The sequence below is a fragment of the Cydia amplana genome, chromosome 16, assembly GCF_948474715.1.
Source record: "Cydia amplana chromosome 16, ilCydAmpl1.1, whole genome shotgun sequence".
Classification (NCBI taxonomy): domain Eukaryota; kingdom Metazoa; phylum Arthropoda; class Insecta; order Lepidoptera; family Tortricidae; genus Cydia; species Cydia amplana.
The window spans coordinates 5,529,289-5,553,945 of NC_086084.1; the positions used below are offsets into that span (position 1 = coordinate 5,529,289).

General features: G+C 36.7%; 1 protein-coding gene across 2 annotated transcripts in view; it reads left to right on the forward strand.

The window, feature by feature from the left end:
* LOC134655377 (thrombospondin type-1 domain-containing protein 4-like) overlaps positions 1–24,657 on the forward strand; it is a 170,101-nt gene that overhangs the window by 144,689 nt on the left and 755 nt on the right. For both annotated transcript variants that reach the window (XM_063510831.1, XM_063510832.1), the window contains 7 exons: positions 13,919–14,102; positions 16,576–16,736; positions 17,227–17,754; positions 17,858–18,124; positions 18,226–18,367; positions 18,767–18,942; positions 24,279–24,471. In XM_063510831.1, the coding sequence (XP_063366901.1) occupies positions 13,919–14,102; positions 16,576–16,736; positions 17,227–17,754; positions 17,858–18,124; positions 18,226–18,367; positions 18,767–18,942; positions 24,279–24,471 (1,651 nt within the window). The remainder of the gene's footprint in view (positions 1–13,918; positions 14,103–16,575; positions 16,737–17,226; positions 17,755–17,857; positions 18,125–18,225; positions 18,368–18,766; positions 18,943–24,278; positions 24,472–24,657) is intronic.

Here is a 24,657-nt window from a genome sequence, read left to right on the forward strand (position 1 = left end):
TTATCGTCAGGTGACAACAAAGAAAGAAGACAGTAGGTATAGTAATTACTACCACAAATTCAGAGTCATAGTCAACCGAAGTTTGTAGTAACAAAGCAAGGTTGATTTTTGGTTAATTATTTTTATGCAATTAGTTTTGTTTGTTACCTGACGATATACCATTTTCCGGGGCCAGCTCTAGAAGCGTTGCGGATTGAAATGCCCGCGGCACACTCAAATGAGCCAATAAATTTATAATTTCCGACAAGTCTCATCGCGTATGATAATGGAAACTCGACTGGTCTAGTTATACTCGTAATAATGTAGCCATCTCCTGTTGTATTAAGCGTAATGGTTTCAATCAACATTTATTATGTAAAGGATTCTCGTGAGGAAGGGAATTCAAAGCTTTTTTTTTAAGTTTGCAACACACCGTCTGTTATACACATTTGATTAGACTGAAGGGAGTGCCAAAGATATAGGTATATCTACTAGAAACAAGGTATATTATTTTAAAGACCTAATAATAAAGCATTAGGTTTGGTAGATAACCTCATTTCCTTCTTCATCAGAGATTAAAAATCTATATTTCTTAGTGTTATTGCCGCTTTTTATCTAAGACAGTTGTGCTAGATTTAAACATATGCCACACATTGCACACCCTAAATGTTTCAGCCTTGTCCATGCATGTGAGGCTAGTTCCATAAACGACAAACAATTGAAAGTAATAAAGTAACATATGTATGTATACGTTGATGTTCTAGGTGCAACGAATGGAGATAGCGAGATCGCTGAGAGTAATGACAGACCATATGTGCAAATGACAACCTTGTATCGTAATAATCTACATTGTAACAGCCTTGCATCTGCATTTAAATATTTAGATGGTCAAATTTGTTAATTCATAAACGCCTATAGGTACCTAAGAGCCATTTTGAAATCATAAGTTAAGATATACGTATATTAGCTTAACACTTTAGTTTCAGAAAAAAGAAAAGGGAAAGTTGCAAGCGTCCATAGATATTATATTAACTGCTTGCCACCGACGCGATATAAAAAAACTTAATATACAGAGAGGCAAATGGGGACTTCGTTTGTAAGAAAAGGCGGTTTCGGGGCGGTCGTCCACCTTCGTATTAATTAGTTTAAACAAATACACAATTTGCACGGATAAGTATGTCATCCTGCACAAACGTATGAGTCAGCATGCATGGCAAATTACTACAAAAGCGTATTTTACATATACATAAAGAAAATCTTCATTGACACCGATCAATTTGAAGGTTTTATTCGAAATATGCGACGCCCCCATTTTAATTGACATGACATATGTTGGTATTAAAGTAACTTCTGTTACGTAAATTGGTAAGGAAGAATTTTTATTGATACCACCGTAAGAGCGAAGCTGGTATAAAACAATCTGACAAGGCTCATATTTTAAACATTTAACTGGATCGAATGGAACAATACCGAGTGGGCTTCGCAGGGGGCGTATAATGCTCCTGGTTACGAACTGGTTACGGTTTAGTGAAATTGACCTTCGTTAACTGCATAAAGCAATTAAAGACTTACTGTAGTTGCCGTCTTGTCAATTTTAACTTGACTTTAGTAAAGTCATTGTTATTATTTTTTTCGGAACAATTTTTCCGAATTTCGTACTGGGGCACTGGAGCCATAACTTAGATGACAATTTTATTTAAACACCAAACGAAAATTAAAAATGTATTGGGGTTAACACTGCAATGTAATGTGCCGTGATTATCTACGTACATTATTTAAGTTTAATTTTCTATACTTTAACGATTATCACCTGGCTACTTATCCTTTGGATTACTCCAACAAAACTCAATTCAAAAGGCGATTAAAAGATTTACTCATAGTATTACTATAGGATGACTCGGTTTATATCTTCGATAAATGAGCTAATTACATTATTGGGATGCGAAAATTCGAGCAGTTCGAAACAGAAGACGAGCGAATCTTTAATTCACACCATTGAGCCTGGCGTCAGAAGTATTATTAGTGATTCTATGTAAATTACCATAAACCCACCCTGATTAAGGATTAAAAGCGTTGGGTAAATATTTTGCTGTAGTAAAACTTACTCTAGAAATAAATTTAGTTGTAAGATTATTTGAATCTGAATTAAAATAACAGATAGGTACATAACTATTGTTCAAAATTACATAAATTACCGACTGTTGATTACGACGACTTGTTTTACAACTATTTTCTCGCTTTCATTTAGTACACACCAGAACTATGTAGGTTAGGTACATATAATTAAGTACGCTATGTCACATTTTCTTTTATAAGCCGACAATCTAAAAAAACATAAGGTGATATTCATACGGAGGTTAATTTTATACTTTAGTTTGGTTGTGTATTATTAAGTAGTTTCGATCAAAACACTGTGGTTAGATCCATTAAGAGTATGATTCACTGCAGGTGGCGCCACAAAAAGCGCCGCTAAATGAGAACATTGTAATTAATGCCCTAAGAAGGGTTATGAATGAATGAATGAATGAATAACATTTATTTCAGGACAAGTCCCATAGTATGTTAGTAACAAGATGAATACTTAAAATTAGTGTTAGTGCACAACATAAATAAAAATTTAACACAAATAAAAACTTAAAAACCTATAACCTACCTACGTGGAGCGCGAGACATGGAGCTGCGTCCATCGACGCATCAGCGCGGAGTCCCAGCGGTCCGCGAACGCGCTCAGGATCCCGTTGGTGCTGCCGCGAACTCGGGCTAACAGGGAGGCGCACCGCTTGCGCATTATGGCAGCAAAATCGTCGGTCCGCGCCTCCGCAAACATGCCCGACGCACTACAGTGCCGCGGCAACCCCAACAGAACCCTAAACGCGTTGTTATATTGGACTCGCAAGTCGCTATATGCCCGCTGCGTAAAGTTGACCCACAGACCGCAAGTATAAAACGATTGGCAATATGCCTTGAACAAAGTAATTTTCACAGGCTGTGAGCACCTTGCGAACCTGCGAGCCACCATATTACATCGGACAGCCAGCGACCTGCGCTCCCTCTCCACGTCACAATTATCTTTTAAATCCTCCGTGACCCAGTGACCCAAATATTTGACTTTTTGCACCCTATTGAGAGGTGTGCCACAAAGCGAGATACCAGGAGCGTCTGTGTAGGTCTTTGACCCTGCCTTAAATATAATCATCTCGCTCTTTTTGGCATTATATTTGAGTCCGTGGGTCACAGCGTACGACTCACAGATTGCGACCAGTTTTCTTAATGCGCCAATCGATGGACTCAGAAGCACCATATCATCTGCGTAACTAATGTTATTCAAACAGATATCTCCAACGTGACATCCGATATTAGTGCTGCTGAGCTCACCGATTAGCCGGTTCATATAAAGATTGAAGAGCCGGGGCGAGCTCAGCCCCCCCTGCCTCACCCCACACTCCAACCCATATTCATCTGAGTATGACCCACCCCATCTTACTCTGTTCCTTTGATTGCCGTACCAGTAGCGAAGCATCAAGACTACCTCTGGCGGTAATGTGGTCTCATGCTGCAACTTGTTCCATAGCGCCTTATAGTCATAGCGCCTTATAGTATATATATACTTGAGTCTGCACTTTTTGTTAGAAACCACTCGGAATTGTTTAAAACCAAAGGAGAAGTATGTAAAACTAATAGTAGGTCTAAAAATCAGCTAGCCATACCAAATACCAAATTAGCTATGTGCAGAAAGGGGCCCTTCTACCAATGTATTATAATTACAAATAAACTCCCCGACAGTATAAAACAGGAACCGTGCGACAAACAGTTTAAAAATACGCTTAAAAAGCTACTTCTAGAAAAATCATACTATACTATTACTACTACGAATACGAATACTATACTACGAATTTTTAAATGACCAAACATTGGAATAATGCTATGCTATGTACTTACCCATATTAAACTAATTAAGTTCTATTAAAATATTATTGTAAACATTTATCGACATTTATGCACTCTAAAAACGACATAATAACTAATTAATGTGACCATATTGCTTATTGTTTGAATCTATTTATATATTAACCTGGACTTCTATATTTAATATTAATTAGCATGATAATTCATTATTTTTTACTATTCTCATAAAATGAGTGACATTGAATACTACATAAAGGTCGATAAAGTACAAAATTATGAATAGATTTTATTGCTATTGATATAAGATGCATGCATATACTTACCTAGACTTAAGAAATATTGAGTGCCCTTACATGAGTACCTATCATCCTCAAATCGTAACACCTAATGTAACATGAACATGACTGCAATATAATAAAGAATAAAGAATAATGTCTACTAGACCGAATGCCTTTGACAAGTCCAAAAAACAGGCAAATACAGGTGTATTTTTATCAGTGTAGTACTGAACAGCTTGCTTGAGACACAGTATTGCACTCTCCGTGGACAACCCTGGCCTAAAACCAAATTGTGAGTCGTGCAAGTTTAGGTGCTGGGCGAGTTGTTTATCAAGCAAACTGTCCAGAACCTTGGCCAGAATAGTAGCTAACGAGATTGGCCTGTAATTGGACATGTCAGAGGCATCTCCAGTCTTATTCTTCACTATTGGCACGACTACCGTATACGTATACGTTATGAGTCAATCTTCTACATTTCCGTAAATAGAAACAAAAACACAATGAAACATATATAATTGGATCATAGATTTCTCATTAGTTACCTACTACATTATATTTATAGTATATAAAAATTATGATGGATGATTATATAATACGACATGGCGATCTTACACAAAAAAGGCATCGTGAAAATGGAAAGACCAAGAAGAAGAAAATATGATAGACCTAAATCAAACTACTACTAGGAGGAGCGCCGACGAGAGATTTTTTCACTATTTTTCTTTCTTATTCAAATCTAAATCTAATATAATATATGTAATATTGATAACCACGACCCTACATAAACATTATGGACGTTGTCTATCGTATGCCCTAAAAAGGCTGGCGAGGTCGAACTTTCTCCTAAAGACTGCACGTGTGACAATAAAGTTGGCTAGCCGCGTTGACCATGCACAATTGCACACGTAGGAGGGCTTAGGTCTCTCTTTTCGTAACTAGCGTTTTACGTCTAAGACCTAAGAACAAGACGAGAACATAATGTACCGTTGGTATAACAATTGCCAAGGCCCGGAAAATAAAACACAGTCTAACGAGATTTGAGTCAAAGAGACAAGCAATGAAGGGGCCATATATTTTTCTTGGCTTTACACAATCTATTGCTAGTTCTTATTAGTACGTTTGAAGTAGCACAGTGTTAAATAAGGGCTAACCAGGCTCATAAAACTACCATTACTGTCTCTAATGTTGGACCGTGCATTAGCGTAGGTTAGTTACGGAGATGGCAGGGCCATGTGGACTCCGTTCTATAAATCGTGTTGATTTGCTCATTATTTTGCAATGTGGTAGTGGTATCTTCAGAATTGTTTTAGTTGCGCAAGAATATTGTGAGAAATTTGAGCATGATTTTTTATAAGGTCAAACTTTTTAACATGATCAATTTAACGCTTCCTCTATTTCAAACTTCATGGTATATCCTGAGAACTGATAATTTTATGATCTACTTGGCAAGTGCATTTAGGTACTGGGTACTGGGATTAGTTCATAAAATGGCCGGCCACATCATGAAGAAGACAAACAGGTCAAAATGAAAATGACGTAAAATGAAAACTCTACATTTTACGTCAAAAACTGAACGGTTACATTTATATCTATGTTACCGTAAACACTCGTCATATTATAATCTCGCTAGTTACATTATAAACTGACGGTAGGGAGATTATAATCTAACCTAACCTAACCTACGTTAGATTATAAACTAACGGGTTGACAATCTTACGGTGTCATCTGTTAGTTATTGATTTACTATTATTTCACAAAAAGCGATTGACAAAATATGATAATTTCACGAAACACGTTTAAAAAATTAATCAAAAAAGTAAAACCTTTTTTCTCACAAATAAGTATTGTATATTTCAAAAACACAATTCGCATGTGTTTTAATACCAGTCGCAGTTCTAACCTAACCCTCTTTTCTTGTAGCAGTTCGGTTAGTTTTTAAGGGTCGCAGTTTTAACCCAAGTCCCAACCTAACCCATTTTTCTGATAGTAAGTATTATTATAGTACTTAAGTTCAATTTTCGTAGGGTCGTTTTCTTCAGTTAATTTTTAAATGAGTTTGTCTTAAAAATATACGAAATTAGGAATAATAACTTTGCCAAATGTTTCTCAATTCTTGTTGGGAAATCACCATAAAATTAAGCCATTTATTCATGTCAAACAAGGATCAAATTACAAATATTAACATACATAATTACATACGTAACTACTAGTCAAACCCGTTCCTTATCGCTTCCGGTGCAAAAGTGCCCATAATGCTCACGGCATTACCCCGCTGGATGGCTATGGACAGCCTCTGCACCAGAAACGATTCGGAGCGGGGATCCTCTCCCTTTTGCCTAAGTCGACGGCCTATGTCACGCACAAATTGTATCACCATAATATATTATTACTTATTGCATAAGTAATTTATATGGCTAAAGGTTGAGGATTGCGTCGGAGTATCGTATCATTGAACATTGATGTTAAAACAATATTAACAACCCCAAGTGTAACTGGATAGATCATGAAATAGCCAATGAAACACACCTATGAAATACTATATAATACCTACAACTGGCTTTCTTATGTAAATAAAGACATTTGTGGTACTAAACAAACAAGACGACCTTACTTAACTGCTAATAAAATCACGTAGCTAGACAGAAACATAAATATCGTTTTTAACAGGCACTTGCGGATCATATTCTATGATTCTACAGTTTTATTAGACAATAATGTTATGTGATTGCTCAATTGCCTAGTCAAATCGTCACAGCTGGTATTATACTCTAAGAATTTTGAAAATCAATGAAAATAATGAATAATATCTATCAAAAGAACAGGGTGGAAAACGACATGACAAAACGCTGCGAAGACGAAAAATCAATCTAGCTATACTTTTTCTTAAGAAATATTTAATTGAATTTCGTAATTTCAAATTGTATTGCGAACTTGTCGTATTAAAATAATAACTACTTCATTATCAATTTATAAATTATTTCTCTTGTTACTTGATCAAGCGCGAAAATAAATATAATTTAATACTTTTTGACTAAGCGTCAAATATGAGCTTTATCGTCTTGCAGCATAGTTCATTTTACAACTTCACAATTGACTAAAATACGATTATGCGCTAGTTACTGGTATGGTGAGGGTTTTCGTATAATATCTCTATTAGTTATGGCTATAAAAGCGATAAAATCAAATTATTACACGGTTTATGGATAACAAGTTAAAATGAGCTGTTGAATTATTTTTTATGTTTTTTATTGATGTGGGATTAAGGGTAACCACGTAATGAATAGCATAAGGCCGAATCCGTCACGTTTATATTAATTATTCTTACATATTTGAAGTGTTCATTTTATTGATTTTAAATAATCAAGCTTTAGACCAATAGTTTGATATAAAATAAACAGCAAATGACAATTTTTGCCGGTCACGCGATATTTTTTACTTAAAAATCACACTGGTACTTGCCCTAAATTGGCTACGTAACTAATACTAAAGTATAATCTGAAAAATATGTCACATAGGTACGAAAGAAAATTTCCCTATGTAGTATTGTAGTGTAATCTGCACTATTGTTTATACTTAAAATAACACTTATCAAAATATTTTTATGTGTTTCTTGTTTAGAACGTGTATTTACCCTTACTAACTCGTACTATTTATCAAAACCTAGCGGAATAAATAATCGGGATCAAAATAAAAATCGGTACATCTACACTCTGCTATCCGCTTAAGGCCTTAATCTAATCAATCGGCAACTCATTGTAACTAAGAAAACTTAACTATACGAAATTTTAAGAAGTACTTAAGAAAAACTGTTTTTGCAAATTTCGCAAACTTTGCAGTACGGGTTATAGGGGTTAGTAAATATATAATTTATATTACAAAACTGTTGTCTAGACACAGTATACGAAAGAATTCTTCGAAGCATGTCTGTGTTAGATTTATTGGTGTCAATTATATTTCACGGGCTATGTTGTCTTGAATCGCTTCTTTAAATAACTGCAAAACAATCTCTGAAACATCTAGTCCAATCAAAGGAGTCAGCTGCCATTAGATAAGAATTATGCGATCCAAATATTAGATCACTTGACTCATAATATTAAGACTCTACCAGCAATACTACCCTAAAGCCTAAAAAGTGGCTCACTAAGGGAATAAAAAAATCTAGTCGTTATAAAAGAAAGCTACTTATACTGTCACGAAAAAATAAAGATGAAGCTTTTCGTTCCTATTTCAAATTATATAAAAGAACTTTCAAGAAAGTACTGGTTACTGCTAGGAAAAATCACACAAAGAAAACAATTTCTAGAGCTAAAAATAAATCAAAGGCAATTTGGAATTTAGTAAGAGAAAACACAGGTAAATGCAAGACAAATGACAAGATTTCCCTCAAAATAGATAATGACATGATTAATGATGACAAAACGGTTGCAAACTACTTTAATAATTTCTTTGTTAGTGTCGGCGAAAGCACAACAAAAGTTGATGAGTCTAATTTCATGACATTGCTTAAAAAACGGGGCACTAGTTGCAATCGATCGATATTCTTGACGCCAATCATTGAGCCTGAAGTTGTTCGTATTGTCAAAAATCTTAAAAGTACATATTCGACAGGACCAGATAATTTAGATACCAATATAATTAAAATGAACATTGATGTGTTATGTATACCTTTGTGCATCATCTTTAATGATTGTTTACTTAATGGAACCTTCCCCGATCTATTCAAAAAAGCAAAAGTTGTTGTAATTCATAAAAAGGGAAGCAAAACCGATATGAACAATTTCAGACCCATATCTCTGTTGCCAATTCTTGCCAAAGTATTTGAAAAATGCATAGCCACAAGAATACAATCTCATTTTGAAAACCATGACCTTTTTACCTCGCATCAATACGGCTTTAGGAGAAATAGAAACACGTTGGCGGCAGTGAGTAAATTGGTAACAGAAGTTATGACGAACCTTAATACAGGACTTACGTGTGGGGGTATCTTCTGTGATCTCACCAAGGCCTTTGACTGCGTTGATCACGAAACACTCCTAAGTAAACTCGATTTCTACGGGGTACGTGGCATTGCTCTGGCCTTGCTGAGATCATACCTGTCCAACCGGTGCCAATATGTACAACTAAATAATATTTCAAATGAAGCTGCAATAAGATCCGATGAGAAATATGTTAAATATGGAGTTCCACAAGGATCAGTGCTAGGGCCGTTACTATTTATAATATTCATAAATGATCTGCCTGATATGTTAAACTATGGCACTCCATATCTCTACGCTGACGATACAAGTGTTATTTTAAGTGCAACGTCCGTTGAAGATTTAAATGTACACATGCAAAATTCCTGGACGCAGCTTACTAGATGGTTTGCAGCCAACGGATTGAAAATGAACTGCAGTAAAAGTTTTTATATGGCATTTCGTAGGAGCACAACAAGTCCTGATTTTGACTGTGATATCCCAATCAGTAAAGCAAAATGTGTGCAATTCCTAGGCGTAGATCTTGATCCGTACTTGAGGTGGCATGATCAAATCGATAAGATTAATATAAAATTAGCGGGGGCTTGTTATGCTATGAAAACCCTAATGAACATTGCAAGCAAGGAAGTCTTACTAACTATGTACTTTTCATACTTCGAAAGCATAATTAGATATTGCATTGAGGTCTGGGGAAACGGGACTAATACAAATTCACTTCTGCTTAAGCAAAAGAAAGCCCTAAGAATAGTCGAAGGATGCCGTACTATACCTGAGTCGCACCGTAGTATATTTATAAATAACAAAATATTGACTGTGATTTCTATGTACCTATACAGAATATGTGTTTATGTGTTCAACAACAAACACTTGTACGCGGAACAGGGTGCGACCATCAATAATTACAAACTGCGAAATAGAAATAGGTTACTCTTAAATGAATCACATTATGTAAATTTTGACAAAAGCTTAAATAATACGGCTATAAGAGTTTACAATTTATTGACCGACGAAATTAAAGATATAAAAGATTTTAAAACTTTTGACAAAACAGTTAAAGAATATTTTTTGAGGCGTCCTTTCTATTCCATAAATGAATACTATGATAAGTTTTTTGACCAATGTACCTGACATCTCTGTAATGCTATTCTATTAAATTAATGTTTTATTATATATTTGTAATCTGATATCTTCACTCTCTCTATTGACTTATTATTATTATTTTGGACATAGTATTCATTTTTATTTTTTATATTTTTTATTTTTATTACTGTTAAACCTATCTGCCTTAGTTTAAGTTATGTCGTAGAAGTTGTATTTGACCATTGTACCTGACATTTGACTTAGTATTATTGTTTTATTTTTTCTGTTTGACTTATGTATAGCTGTGTGTTTTATTATTTCTGTTTTATGTATTGTTGCGATCTCTGTGTTTTTAAAAATTGTATTTGCATGCATTTCTGTGTTTTTTATGCAAATAAATGATGAATATGAATATGAATATGAACTACATTACATTTACAAAGTTAATCAAGTTATGTTGTACGGGATGTGAAATATACACAGACAAATAATGTCTCTTTACACATACGTATATGTTTCAGAGGGCATGTAACGTGCATTACTGTGAAAAATAAAACATATTGAGCAAACGAGACACTATGCGGTAATATACCTTAGAAAGAAAGAGACGAATGAATGATTAAATGAAAGAAATACACATAGGATTAGGTTAGCGTATGATGAGACGGAAAATATATTCATTATGACCGAAAACGTTGTTTCAATATTTCAATATAATATTTGATTCAACGGTCATTATGGAATTTACTGATTTACATGAAGCTGAAACTAGTGACATTAATATGGTTATCAACATCACACGATAAAAAAGACATAAACGATTAAAAAATGACATAACATAATGATATCACATTGATTGGAGTACAATCAAAATTGTCATAACAAGAACTTGTTCTAATTAATCAAGCGCTTAATCACATTCCTGGCTTGTTAATTTTTATAGGCCAAAAGCTGTCATTATCACCATGTGCTTCCACGAGAACAATTAACAGCGACCAAATTATTAAAATTAATACCTCAATCATTTTTACGACTCCTTCATTGAGGTTACAGGAGATAAATTCGACTTGTATTAGTGACAGCTCAAAATGTGCCGAGTATGACTACAATATGATGACTAAATTAAGTCAGATTTTACAGATTTGACGAATCTTGATATAGATCCATCCACTCAGCTCTGTGAACTGCAAGTATTTAATCAAAAATGTCATTTTATTCAGCCCACAGCTTAGTATATTACATGTATCATAATAAAAGAGTGTATATTTGTGGCGACACTAGCTAACTTAATCTTCATGGATTCTTTATAATGCGGAGATCACATCTCGGATGTAAGCACAAAAATAATACCTTAATTTACCCCTTACCTGCATGCCCTTAACGTTATTTGAAATCTAGTTTAACAGTTATTTATCATACTTACAAAGTTTATGTTTTATACATGGCTAATTTAATGAGATCTCAACACCGTCACAAAAATTTGTGATGTCCTAATCTTTCAAAAAATATAGTCGAATATTGCTTCCAATTCATATGTTTGTGGTCAGAGATTGAGGTTCTTAATGAGACCACTTTGTGCAATAAAATCTGAATGGTAATATATTAGGTAGGTACGTGTTTTCTATTATCTAGTTTAATATTTCCTTTCCTAGTTACGGTCAAATTAATGATGTTCATAAACAGGTCGTGATTAAAAGAGTTTTATGGAGTAGTAGGCTTTTTTCGTGTCTACTTTAGAAGTATGGATTTATTTTAATTGCCACACATTTACATGCCATTTGCTTTTGTGTAGGAATTGAAAACGACTTCCAACAAAATATTATATTGGTTTTATTGTTTAAAGTTACAAGAATTATGTCTAAGCCATAAATTAAATCATTTTTTTTGGCTTTGTGTAAATGTTTAGGTGAAATGAACACACACTTAACGATCTTTGAGCAAAAGTTCATTAATTACGATGTGAAACAGTACTCCAGCAAAATGCATTATTAAAACTTATAAATGAAAATCCGTTATCTTAGTTTAGAAAGATTATAATTATGGTGGATGACTCAGATATTTACAAGGTGCAAGCGGGAGCAACGCCTTGTCTCGCCGACAGCGAAACTAAGTAGGTACACGATTATCTTCTTGAAATAAGTGCAGTATTTACAAGCGGGTTGAGTCAGTATTTCACAATTATGATTGTTCATGAGATAGCTATGCATTATGTACATACTTAAGCTTCGTAGGTAACGGATTATATTAATACGTTTTCAATCAAGATGATATTGTTTAACAGGAATGTAAGTTCCACTTCATTACAAATAGAAGTTTTAATTAGTGGAGACATGATCGCGTGTACTCGTCTAAACATAAGACAAATTTAGTTATTAAGGGACAAATATTGCACATATAAATATTGGTTTAACGAACCAGCTTATACTAACTACTAAACTTAACTTACTTAGCATAACTACTAAATATGGAAAAAAGAAAAAGTTGTGGCCCCTGCAGTTTTCGACACAGCACAGAAACCTGACAATATGACAAGGCTGCAAAAGCCCAAGGGACCGTTGACCAACATGTGGAACTGACAGAATGGTGAAAACTTGTTGTGGAGAAATCTAACATGAAGACACGTGTTAAGCTAAGTTGAATATTTGAGGGATCGACTGAGGAGAAAGGAAGGCGGAAAATGTGCAGATAACTTTGCCTCTATAGCAACCTAGTATAGACTAAATCGCTACCGAAGCATTGGTGGCCCAATTTACCACATTAAATAAATACTATAAAGTATAAAGTGCATAAAAAACGTCACTCAAAATTACTCTCGGAAGTCCATAAGTGTTTAAATAATAGAAGGCCTCACGTGCAAGCTGGGGATTAAGTTGTCCGCGCATGTCACGGCGGCGGCGCAGAATCTGGGCGGTCGACGGGCGGGTATAATTTCGCAGCGGAATGCATCCACGTTTACTTAAACAAGTATTTGAGATATAATATGCGGTATAGAAAACCTGCACCCGCATTGAGAATACGGAAATAGTAAATATTACTCGGTGCAAAATGTGGGTAGCAATTAAGTTTGTTGATCTTTGATGTTAAAGTGTATATAGGTACCATACAATCAAAAGCAATAAGATTAGAATGAAAATAGTGACCGATATGTTGTTACACGTTTACCCAATTGTAATCAAGCAGGGATTCATGTGAATATCGTTCAGACATTTTAAGCTTTGGCTAAGAATAACGGTAAAAAAATAAACTAATTGTGTTCTAAGCTTTGGTTTTGTACATAAAAATGCCTACCTCAATAGGTACATGGCTTACGAGTAGATATCTACTTTAAAAACTTAAACTACTGTATCAAGGCTAGAGGGGGTAGGTAGGGAAAATTTATTGTATTTATTGTCATTTATACATTTAGATTGTAAGTTTTGTCCTTTAGATACTTCTGAATGATGTGAATGCATGTGGATGCCTATGTATGTAGTTATAAACACTGGGTCTGTCAAAAATACACAAGAGCATCCGATGCAACGGAGCCACGCCGTTTTGTCGATTAAATAACTAGTGTTTAGTTTTAAGTTTATTAAATACATAATTACATATGCATGTTAGTCTGTAAGGTATTTGTAATATGGGCCTTGTTGCCTGATTTAAATGTCTAAATAAATAAATATCTAAAAATATACTAACCCTGATCTTTCCTTGTTCCAGATTGTGGGTCGAGAAGGAGTCCTAGGCTCGACCGCGTCCCGCGAAGTGCGATGCGGTCGCCGGCTGGTCTCCGGCCTGTTCTCCCGGCCGAGATTGCCCCTCGGCTACTCCTACGTAACCACGGTCCCGCGCGGGGCATGCCGCCTCAACATCTCGGAGATCGTGACCAGCGAGAACTATATCGGTAGGTAGAGTTAGAGCAGCTAAGTTGGCAGCGATTTTGATAGCCCCGACTGTGCTGCGGGCGCAGCATGGTTCCATTTTTATCGCCTGACACTATGCCCGTCACTTTCGTACTTACATACTTGTTGGATCGTGACAAGTATGGTGACAAACGATAAAAATGCGACCGTGCTACTGCCACAGGTGTTATTTAAACGTGATAATTTCATAGAAGTCTGACGTTTAAAATAACAGTTGAACTTGTTTCAAATCCAGTTCGTTTTTAAAACATAATAAATTATACTTTATCGTCATTTAGGAGAGCTCCCACAAGCCAAACGCCAAATACATCTACGTAATATTCATTCAATATTCAATACATGGGTTTATTACTAGTTTGTATTAAGGATGACTCACGTTAGACCGGGCCGTGTCCGGGCCGGACCTTCCGGCAATTACTTTTCTGGCAGATAACAAGTGATCACGTGATGCTTTCCATAGAAAACGAAGCTCCGGTAGTTCCGGCCCGGACACGGCCCGGTCTAACATGAGTCATCCTTTAATGTAGGTAATAATTTTACTTCAGTTTTTACCAAGCTATAAAATTGATCTAATAACTATAACATTTGCATTATAGCAGACCTAGTTCATCGATTGTTTTATTAAGTAAATCAAATAAAAAGTATAATAGCTATAAGTTGTTTACGACCGTTTTACAAACTATAAAAACGTAACAGCCATAAAATGTAGGCTATAAAACTGCGAATGAAAAAGGACAAAATAATTATTTGTATTGACTCTTTATTCGATGTGATGTGAATGTTTTATTGCGAACTAAATAGGTCACTCGGAGATCTTAATCAACAGATGAAGTGTTCGTTGGTGCAAAGATCGATGTCGAATCGATTAGGCGAAATTGCACAGAAATTGTTTTATCAACCATTTACTGTGCAGGCGGCAGACGGTCACCGAACCAGTGTAAGGCGGGCCTTAGGATGTTAATTTACAAAAATAAACTTTTTGGAGATATACACGGTGTAACATGACGAAACCGAATAATTTTAACAGCGTATTCCTGATCATATTTAGAGACAAAAATGTCCTATAAACTTTTTTGAAAATCGCCTTCAGAGTTAATACCAATTTAAAAAAAAAAACAAGTTTTTATTGTTACATAGTGCAAAACGCCTTTTTGATGGCGATGTTACTATGGGACGTAGTCTAAATATCCTTATTGATAGATGTCAAAAAGAGACAAGTAACACTTTGCAAAAACTTTACGAAAAAAAAAATTAAAAATCCATTTGAAGTGAAATTTTAACCAATAACATTTACTTTTTATGTACAAATACATCCAAAAAATTGAAAAAACCAAACAAAAAGAAAATTTTTTTTGGCGAAATTGACCTAAACTCATATTAATTTTTTTCCTTCTTTAGATCTCAGAAATTCGTGGTTAAAATCTTTCGCATTCCTTACATTGTACTTGTTAGAGGTAGGTCGTTCGAAGTCGTTCTGCTAAAAGGTAGTGGTTTAAAAGTTGATGTCCAAACATACAGTTGCTAACCGTTATATTGGGAAATATGTTGAGTCACTACGTGATGAAAATTATGCGTAAACTGGTTGCGAAATTAGGTACCTTGTGCAAAATAATTTTCAGCAACGATTTAGAAAACCTAATTATGAAATTTTATTGTCAATCGTATGTAATTACAATTGTGACCGATCTGTAGGTACATAAATTGTACTTGCAGTTTACCTACGCTATGTAAGCCATTGAAATATGGTTACAAGCCGAAATTGCACAGGCTGCCGCCAATAGACTCCTACGCGAACTGTACGAATAGAAGTCGTTCTCACAATTGCTGGCTAATTATTTGCATGACGCAGTCTAGTCTTGCGTTTGGCGGCTTGTTAAAGGATTGCTGCGTTTTATTTAACAGGGGCTCAATTCTCGCACCTATACGTACGATGAAAATGGTGAGCTATCGTATCCGTTAAGATTTTTTTCTCGGAATTTCAGAAGAGTCAGAAATTTTATATAACGTAACGGGTTTGTAATGACAATGATGCTTTTATCTTTGTTTTCGAAGTTTAGAAAAATTAACGATTTTGGGAAATAATGCAATTGGACAAAGACAATCCGATAACCAAAACATCGGAAAAAAATCGGAACCTCGATACAAAAGAGATTTTTTTAAGTTTGATCGGAGGTTTTATCAAATGACAGCTTAAAGCGGTTCAGTTTTAGGTAACTATTAAATGTTCATGCAAATTTTATTTCCGAGCTTCTACTTAACTAGATTTTAATGAATCTAGTCTTTCGGTAGTTTTGTCATTGGATCTAACTGCAATGGGATATATTATAACGTATGTAGCAACAGTAAAATACTCCGAGTTATCTGATAAAACTAAAGATTCCAAATGCTTTACGCATCCAGCGTGTTTCTAGTCAGAAATAAGCTAAAATTAATGCTCAAATATTTTGTCCCCAGCTTTAAGAGTGACGAACGGGTCCTACATAATGAACGGCGAGTTCGCCGTGAGCGCGCCTGGCATGTACGAGGCCGCAGGCGCGAGGTTCAAGTACTCGCGCGCCGCAGGCCTCGACGCTGTCTTCGCGCACGGGCCCCTCCACCATCCCGTAGATATTATGGTAAGTAGAGTAATGTACCTACTTCACTGGAGGCTTTATTTTCGAAAGCGCCTTAGAGTATTGATCCTAATTGTTATCTACGAAAGCAGCCATTAAGTAAATCCAGGTACGGCAGCACTGCAGTAGATCATGGTTCTAGTGGCTTCTATTGGTTAGAATTTTATATATACAAGCCACTATAGTTCGTTTTTTTTAGCATTAGGAAGAACTTGAAAGAAGGTAAGCGATTTTGACATGCCTGCCACTTTTTAAAAATCAATAACTATTACTTATGAAAGCAGAAGACTATAAAAGATCGTATTAGATTCATAATTTTTACATATTTACCGTAACTTATTTTTAAAATGTGTTTTTCAATTAAAAGACACATCAAGATTGTTTACGTAATTTCTAATGCTAAAAAAAAACGAACTATACAACTTTGTACAACCACCAGTTTGCTCATCTCTTACTTATTTAGTCCGTTTGCTGACTTTACGTTTTTTTCCAGATCCTGTACACTCAGCCGAATCCGAACATAAAGTATGAATACTTAACCGACACGGAACCTGATGAAACAAACGACATACCAACAGCCAGCCCTCCAGAGCCTCATTATCCCCAACGACATCACCGGCACTACAACGCCGAGTCCCACACTAGGGCTCTTGATCATCCCATTCAAGATCCATCTTTGCCACCAAGCTTTGAGAACCAAGCGGATTCAAACGCAATTGGAGAAAGAAGATTCACATGGAAGATACTCTCATTTACACAATGTACACGAACATGTGGTGGAGGTCTTCAAATTGGTAAATTCAGATGTGTGGAAGTAGACAAACTGACCGGCCGTGATCGAGAGGTTTCCACGGTGCATTGCTCGGGGAGTACTCCTCCGGCGCGTCGACGTCGGTGTGGTGTTACTCCGTGCCCGCCGAGGTGGAGAGCAGCTGCGTGGGGACCTTGCCCGGTTTGCGGGCCTGCTCATCGGACAAGGATTGTTGGATGCGTCCAGGACCATGCTCGAGGAATTACCAAGGTATATACCTCTATAATTATTGTCTTAACTTTATGTAACCATTGTTCATAAAGTATTGTGTTAGATTAAAATATTAATCGGACAAAAAACTTTACAATTACAGGTCAGCGACCAGAAATGTCCCCTTCCCATGCCTCCGAGCAGCGAACTCTGCGACATCCCCAACTGCGACGGAACTGTTACCACCGAAACTCCAAGACCTGATACTAGGCGTCAGGTCCGACCGAGAGACAGAACTGATTCCTTCCATGATGGCCCAGTTATATCGCTTGCACGAAACGTGTCTGAGAATGAAATCGGCCCGACGCTAAGTCAACAAGCGTTTAGTCATTCTGGTGGTGGAGGATGGTTGTATACTGAGTGGTCTGAGGTTAGTGATTTCTTCAACTATTCTTTTAAGTAAATAAGGCCATATAAACTCATTATAAAGCATTCAAACCACAAATAATTAAATACTGGTATTTTTTCAAGTGTGTTGGCTGGTGTGTCGGCGGTGGTGTTCAATCTCGAGGAGTCCGATGTGCTGACCCAGCTGGCTGCACGAGTCACCGCGCGCCAGTATCATCACAAAGCTGCTCTGTGAGGAAGCAGTGCGACGCGCAATGGTTCACTGGTAGTTATTGCTTCTTGTGGGGCAGCTCGTGTTGTGTGGTTAGGTATATGTAGTCCGCAGGGGTCCAGTGTATCGATCCAAAATTCTGTACGAGTTGCTGCAATACTTTTCTGTCTGATATTAATGTGACGCCGCGCCGTGGTTCAAAGTTAAGAAGCACAGTAAGTTGTGGTTTAGTGTGCGAGTGGAGTCCCGAAAAGCCCGATGTGTTTATTTAGCGAGCTATACAACTCTGAATAAGGTATCATACAGCACCTCGTGGTCATCTACTTAAGTATAATTTATATCCAACTTTATTTCACATGCGAGTGAATTGTTTCAATAATCATTTTTGCTCCTCGGCTGAATTGTACTACCTCCTCATTCAAATTACTTAGTATCTCTCTTTACATGTTCCAGGTGAATGGTCCCCATGCTCAGCGTCATGCAGCGGGCGCCAGGTCAGGGGAGTGGTCTGCATCGGGGGCACCGGGCGCCGGCTGCGGGACGGCTCGTGCCGCGCACCGAAGCCAGACACTGAGCGAGCTTGCGGGGGCACTTGCGCTCCTAGCTGGTACCTGAGTGATTGGAGCGAGGTAAACAAACTTTTTTATGAATAATTAATTAATTATACATGTATAGTGCATCAAGCAAATCTTGTCAGTAGCAATGTACTGCAAATTAAAGTAGGGTAACACCATGTAACACTCAAAGAGCAGAATTGCGCTTGGAAAAGCAGCAATGTACATCGAATAAAACGTGTTTATTTTTCCGCCTTTCATACGTCAGTTCGAGTGAATTATCATAACCTCAAATTTTAGTAATGTTTACCGTCAACGAGTATGATTGTACATTGTAAGCACCTTAGCTTTGCTTGAGGTCATGCAAAATCTTGGTATTTAATGGTGACAGCAGAAATTTCTCTTGAAATAGAAACGATTCAGAATGTAAACAATAAGATGATGGCTGTCATTCACGATCCACATTCCACAGATAACACACAGATGACACGCGATTTTGGAATTATTCGAACACAGTGTTGCTAACCCGCGATTTTTCAAATTTGCCGCCTTTTACTACTGACAAGATTTGATTGATCCAGTATACATATTTATTGTAAAGAAAAAGAACCACAAAAGCCTTGGAAGATTTGTGAAGTGCAAAAACAATCAATTTAATTTATGTAGGTACTTAAGGTGACGGTAGAGGTGGGTAAATTTTCAGATTCTGTCAATTTACCCCATTTCACACACAAGCGCACTTCACGCACACTACCTCACTTTACTGGGACAGGTCACTGACCCATCAAGTTTTTTTTAAGATAGCGTTTTGAGTTTAGTGGCCTCCTTTTAGGAAAAGCGTTCCATTGAAAGAAGAAAGAGAAACAATACATTGAATCTTGCTTCACGTGACGTATTTAAATTCTAATAATTCATTTGGTTGTTGACAATTTTCTACATTATGGCTTTGTCGAGATACGCGTTTTCTAAAGTTAAACCGAATAAAACCAGATGTCATTAAGTCAGATGTAAAATTTTATTTACTACTCTATACGACTTTTCATAAGGCTCAAAATCAATTAAATGAGAATTTAAATAAATAAAGTTCCGGCAGGGTGCAAAATTTAATTAAGGCGGACAAAATAAAATTTGAAAATATATGGAAACAGTGTTGGCTAATGTACCCCTAATATCTTTACCGATTTACTTTTATGTGGTATATTCGCCTTTTGTTTCACTATTAAATTAATACAATTAAAATAAAAAATATTATACCGGTATTCCACCGGTATTATTTCAGTGCTGAAGCGATTATCTTCGATCGTAGCCTTGATAATGTAGGAGTTGATAGTTACTTACGGCGGTAGGAGCGGCAATGAACCCCGTGCAGAGTAGAACGTGAGGTGCGTTGGGATAAGTGCATATATCTACTTATAATTCTTTGGCTGGTTGGTAACCCTCTATATTTTATTTTTTGTTTTACTGTTATTAGGTTAAGGAAGTTTTAGGGAGTGAAAAAAAAAATGATTTTCGTTTTATGCGCTCGCGTGATTGCCGATGGATTATAATTAGACAAAAGAACTTGTTTTCCACGCATCGAATGTAGATCCCTATGACACTTCCTCCAAGTCTTCTCCAATAATGTTTATACCGTATTTTAATTACCTACCTTAAATGTTACATTTCTAAATATTTTTTTTGTGCTATACATACTTCAAAAAAATCGCTGGAGGCCTAGCGGTAACAGCGTGCGAATTGCAATTCCGGCTCGTACCAATGAGTTTTTCGGAACTTATGTACGAAATATCATTTGATATTTACCAGTCGCTTTTCGGTGAAGGAAAACATCGTGAGAAAACCGGACTAATCCCAATAAGAGCCTAGTTTACCCCCTATGGGTTGGAAGGTCAGATGGCAGTCGCTTTCATAAAAATTAGTGCCCACGCCAATTTATGGGATTAATTGCCAAGCGGACCCCAGGCTCCCATGAGCCGTGTCAAAATGCCGGGACAACGCGAGGAAGATGATGATGATGTGACACATACTTCCAAAAAAATCTACAAATATTTTACGTGACAACTGCTTATAAGTAAATATTATGTAGGTACACTTATAAAGTATAAAGTAGAAAATATCTTATAGGTACATAATATAAAAACCGATCATGTACGAGTAGGATTCACTATGGGTTCCACAGTTACACATTTTTATTGCGTATTTTTTGTTTAAGACCAACTCACCTATAATAGGACATAGGTCTTCCATTAATCTTTTGGCGTTGAACTATTTTTTGTATATGTATTTATGTAATACAATTCTGAGTTAGGTTATGGTACATTTTTGCTCACCTACTTATAGTTATGTATTATATCTGATATGTCACATGATACCAAAAATCGCCGCAAAGTTAAAAGTTCATTTATTTACGTTACTCATCTTCGGATCACCGACTTACTACTTCCTTACTTGACATATGTGTACTAAATTTCAATTGAACTAGTCCAGTAGTTACGGTGAAAATTGGCTTTAACAAAATGGCAGACACACGAGTGATCTTATAAGGGAGATTATTTTCCTCGAGTGAATGGTATGCATTTACCCCAATGCACCTCACGTTCCACGCGGCGCGGCGTAATCTGGCCCCTATTTCACCACGGTGACAGGTACGACAAAAACATCACTGTTATTGACGCCATAGGCATCCATGGACTACAGTTACCGCTAACACTGATTTAAACTTTCACGATTTTTACACATTATTAAATTGTACAACGGAACCGCAAAACGTTCAAGCGGATAAACAAGACCAAGTGCGGGTAGTTCGAAAAACTCGCGCGGTTAGAAGATGCTGATGTCAACTTAAGCCAGTCTTCTCCGAGACCACGGGGACAACGCCGTCCTCGAAACGTCGGAGGTAAATCTTAAAACTTAGATACGCGATTAAGTCCCGTTGTACAATTTAATAATACAGTTACCGCTTACCATCGGGCGGGCCGTATTCGTGTTTGCCACCGTCATTGTACCTATTATTAAAAAAAAACTTTATTATATCGGATAAAACAGACATTTCTCTCGCGAAAAAATCTTGTGACAATTGTCACAAGATTTTTCAAAGAATTTTCGGTAAGTCTTGACAGGAAATGAGTTCTGTGTCGCAATTTCGATACAGTTGCCGTGTTTCTTGTGACAATTGTCATTAGCTTCGCAAAATAAGAATTTTTTAGTGGCAATATAATGGAGTTTATTTATTTATTAAAATGTTGGTGGCAAACAAGCACATCGCCCGTCCGATGGTAAGCGGTTACCGTAGCCTATGGAGGCCTGTGACGTCAGCAACAGTGATGTCGACAACTGTCGCACCTGTCACCGTGGTCGTGGTGAAATAGGGGCCAGTAAGTACCTAATAATCGCAGTGGTCTTAAGTGTCACAGACCCTACTGGCGCTTAAGTCCTTTATGACAATTTCTGCCTATTTTAAATTGTTCAAAAAAAAAGAAACCGAATAATTATATCGGACTACCGAATTTTCACGAGAATCAGTTGAGAAATGTGATATGCAAAGGAGAAGAATTCGGACATAAGAAAGCATTTTTGCCCAAGTTGAAACGGAGACCTTCGCCAACGCTCGGTCAATGATGGTTTAGGTACAGCTAGCTGCAGAGAACAGGTACCACCCCTGCAGACAATTATCTATCTGGTCGTACCTTTTCTCTGCAGCTGACTGTACACCTATAAAAATGGTTGTCCCTGCTGTAATTTTATACCGGTACCGTACTTTGTATTTCAACCGGTATAATTTTACCTTTAAAACGAACCATACCGCTTATACCGTAAAGAAAGCATGATGCAGTCTCTGCTTTGCACAATTATTGTGTGGACAAAATTCTTATAATCACCGAAACATACATACCTACGCACATAATGTCATTGAAATAAAACATTGTTATTTTATAGTAAATTTATATAATACTCGATATATACACATAACAATAACCAGACCGCAGCGGTATTAGCCTGTAAGCTTCATCTCTTGTCTCCAAATCAGCAAAAACTAGTTAGTACTAAATGCTGGTCTTGCTGTTATTTTATTCTTGAAGATTATGGCTTGTTTCTTGATTATTGAGAACAGCACGTAATCGCACACATATAGACGGAACGAACGGCAACAAAGTAGGTGTAGACACTAAGACTTTCAGGTATTAAACGAATTACGCTTCGTATTAATAGGTAAGTATTATTTAAATGAATATATAATATTCTCTAACGTAAATACAAGATTACAATTGACATCAAATGTCATTGACGTACAGAAGTCATATACTTTTTTTTAATGACGCAAAATTGATACCAGCATAATGAAAATCAATCCCAATCAGTAAAACGAGTCTTTAAACTTTTTTCATTTTAAGCGGGTTTTGAAGGAACAAGTTACTTAAATTCAATTGTAATCGTATTGTTTTAGGATAGTTTACTGCTGTTTTCGATCGTTACGACCTGTAAATAACAACAAATCAAATTTTAAATAAATTTATTTACCCTATTTTTTGAAATACAATTTATCTACTGGTATACATTTTCGTATGCGTATATGATGAAATGTCTAAATAATGACAAAAACGAGCTACGACGACGTACACGTCTGCTTCGATCCAAGGCCAGCGGCCATCTGACTCGAAGAAGAATTGTGAGTGATGTCGTCAATGTATGGAAATTGTACGAAAGTTTACATTTGGGATTGAATTTCTGTGTTATATTTGTGAGTAAAAATATAAGTAGATAATAATTTGCTAGTTTAGTTATCTAGCTTTCAAAATCACACAACAACTCAATTACTGTTAAAGGCAAAACTGTAATGCGTGTTGCTCAAACGGAACTCCATATTTTGATTTTTGGATACTTTTAGTGTCGATTTGTAGAGAATTACAGCAAATAAAAAATATTATGCCGTGAAGAGCCGGTACACGGCTTCTTCGTGAACAAATTTACGTATAATTTAATGCAGTTATTAAACATTTCTTGAACAAATTGATTGCACAAAGTGAGCTCTAAATCGAAAACGTCATATACCGTCCCCTTAACTGAAAATATTGGGACGGATTTTGTTTATATAGTATTTCTTTTAAGTATACCTACGCAAGATGAGTTCCATATTGGAATTTTGACATAATAATTAGATAATAATAGATCACGCGGCCGCGGTAGGCCTAAGAAGCGCTGGCTGGAAGTCGTGACAGCGGACATGCAAGAGAACAATCTCACACCTGAGGATGCCGAAGACCGGGCAAAGTGGAGAAGAGTAAGCAGGAAAGCGGACCCTGGCGCTAGGCCGGGAAAACGCTAGGTTGAAGAAGAAGAAGAAGAATTACCTAATATTAGTTCCGTCCATACGTAGACGATATGCAGAGTTCATTGTTTAACCTTTACGTCCGCAGTGCCAAGGCCCCTGCGAGGCCGGCATCCAGAGCCGCACCGTGTGGTGCGCGCGCGGCGGCGCGGACGGCGCGGAGGGCGCGGCGCGCGACTTCGAGTGCAGCACCCAGCGGCCTCTGGCGCGGCGGACGTGTGTGCCCGCTCGCTGCTCGACGAGGCCTGCGGTCAGGCCTGCGGTCATCAGTCCTCCTGCTGGTTAGTATGTCTCCGGCTCAGAATATTTATAAGTTAAATTAACTGAGGTTACAAAGCGTTAGTAACGCTAATCAGTGCGATTTTGAGAGCTACAGCTAGGTTTGAATCGATTTATTTACCTACTCCTTTTTGCATTTCCGATTAGTCATTTCTAACAAAGAAATAAGTAGGTACCTTAGGCACTTA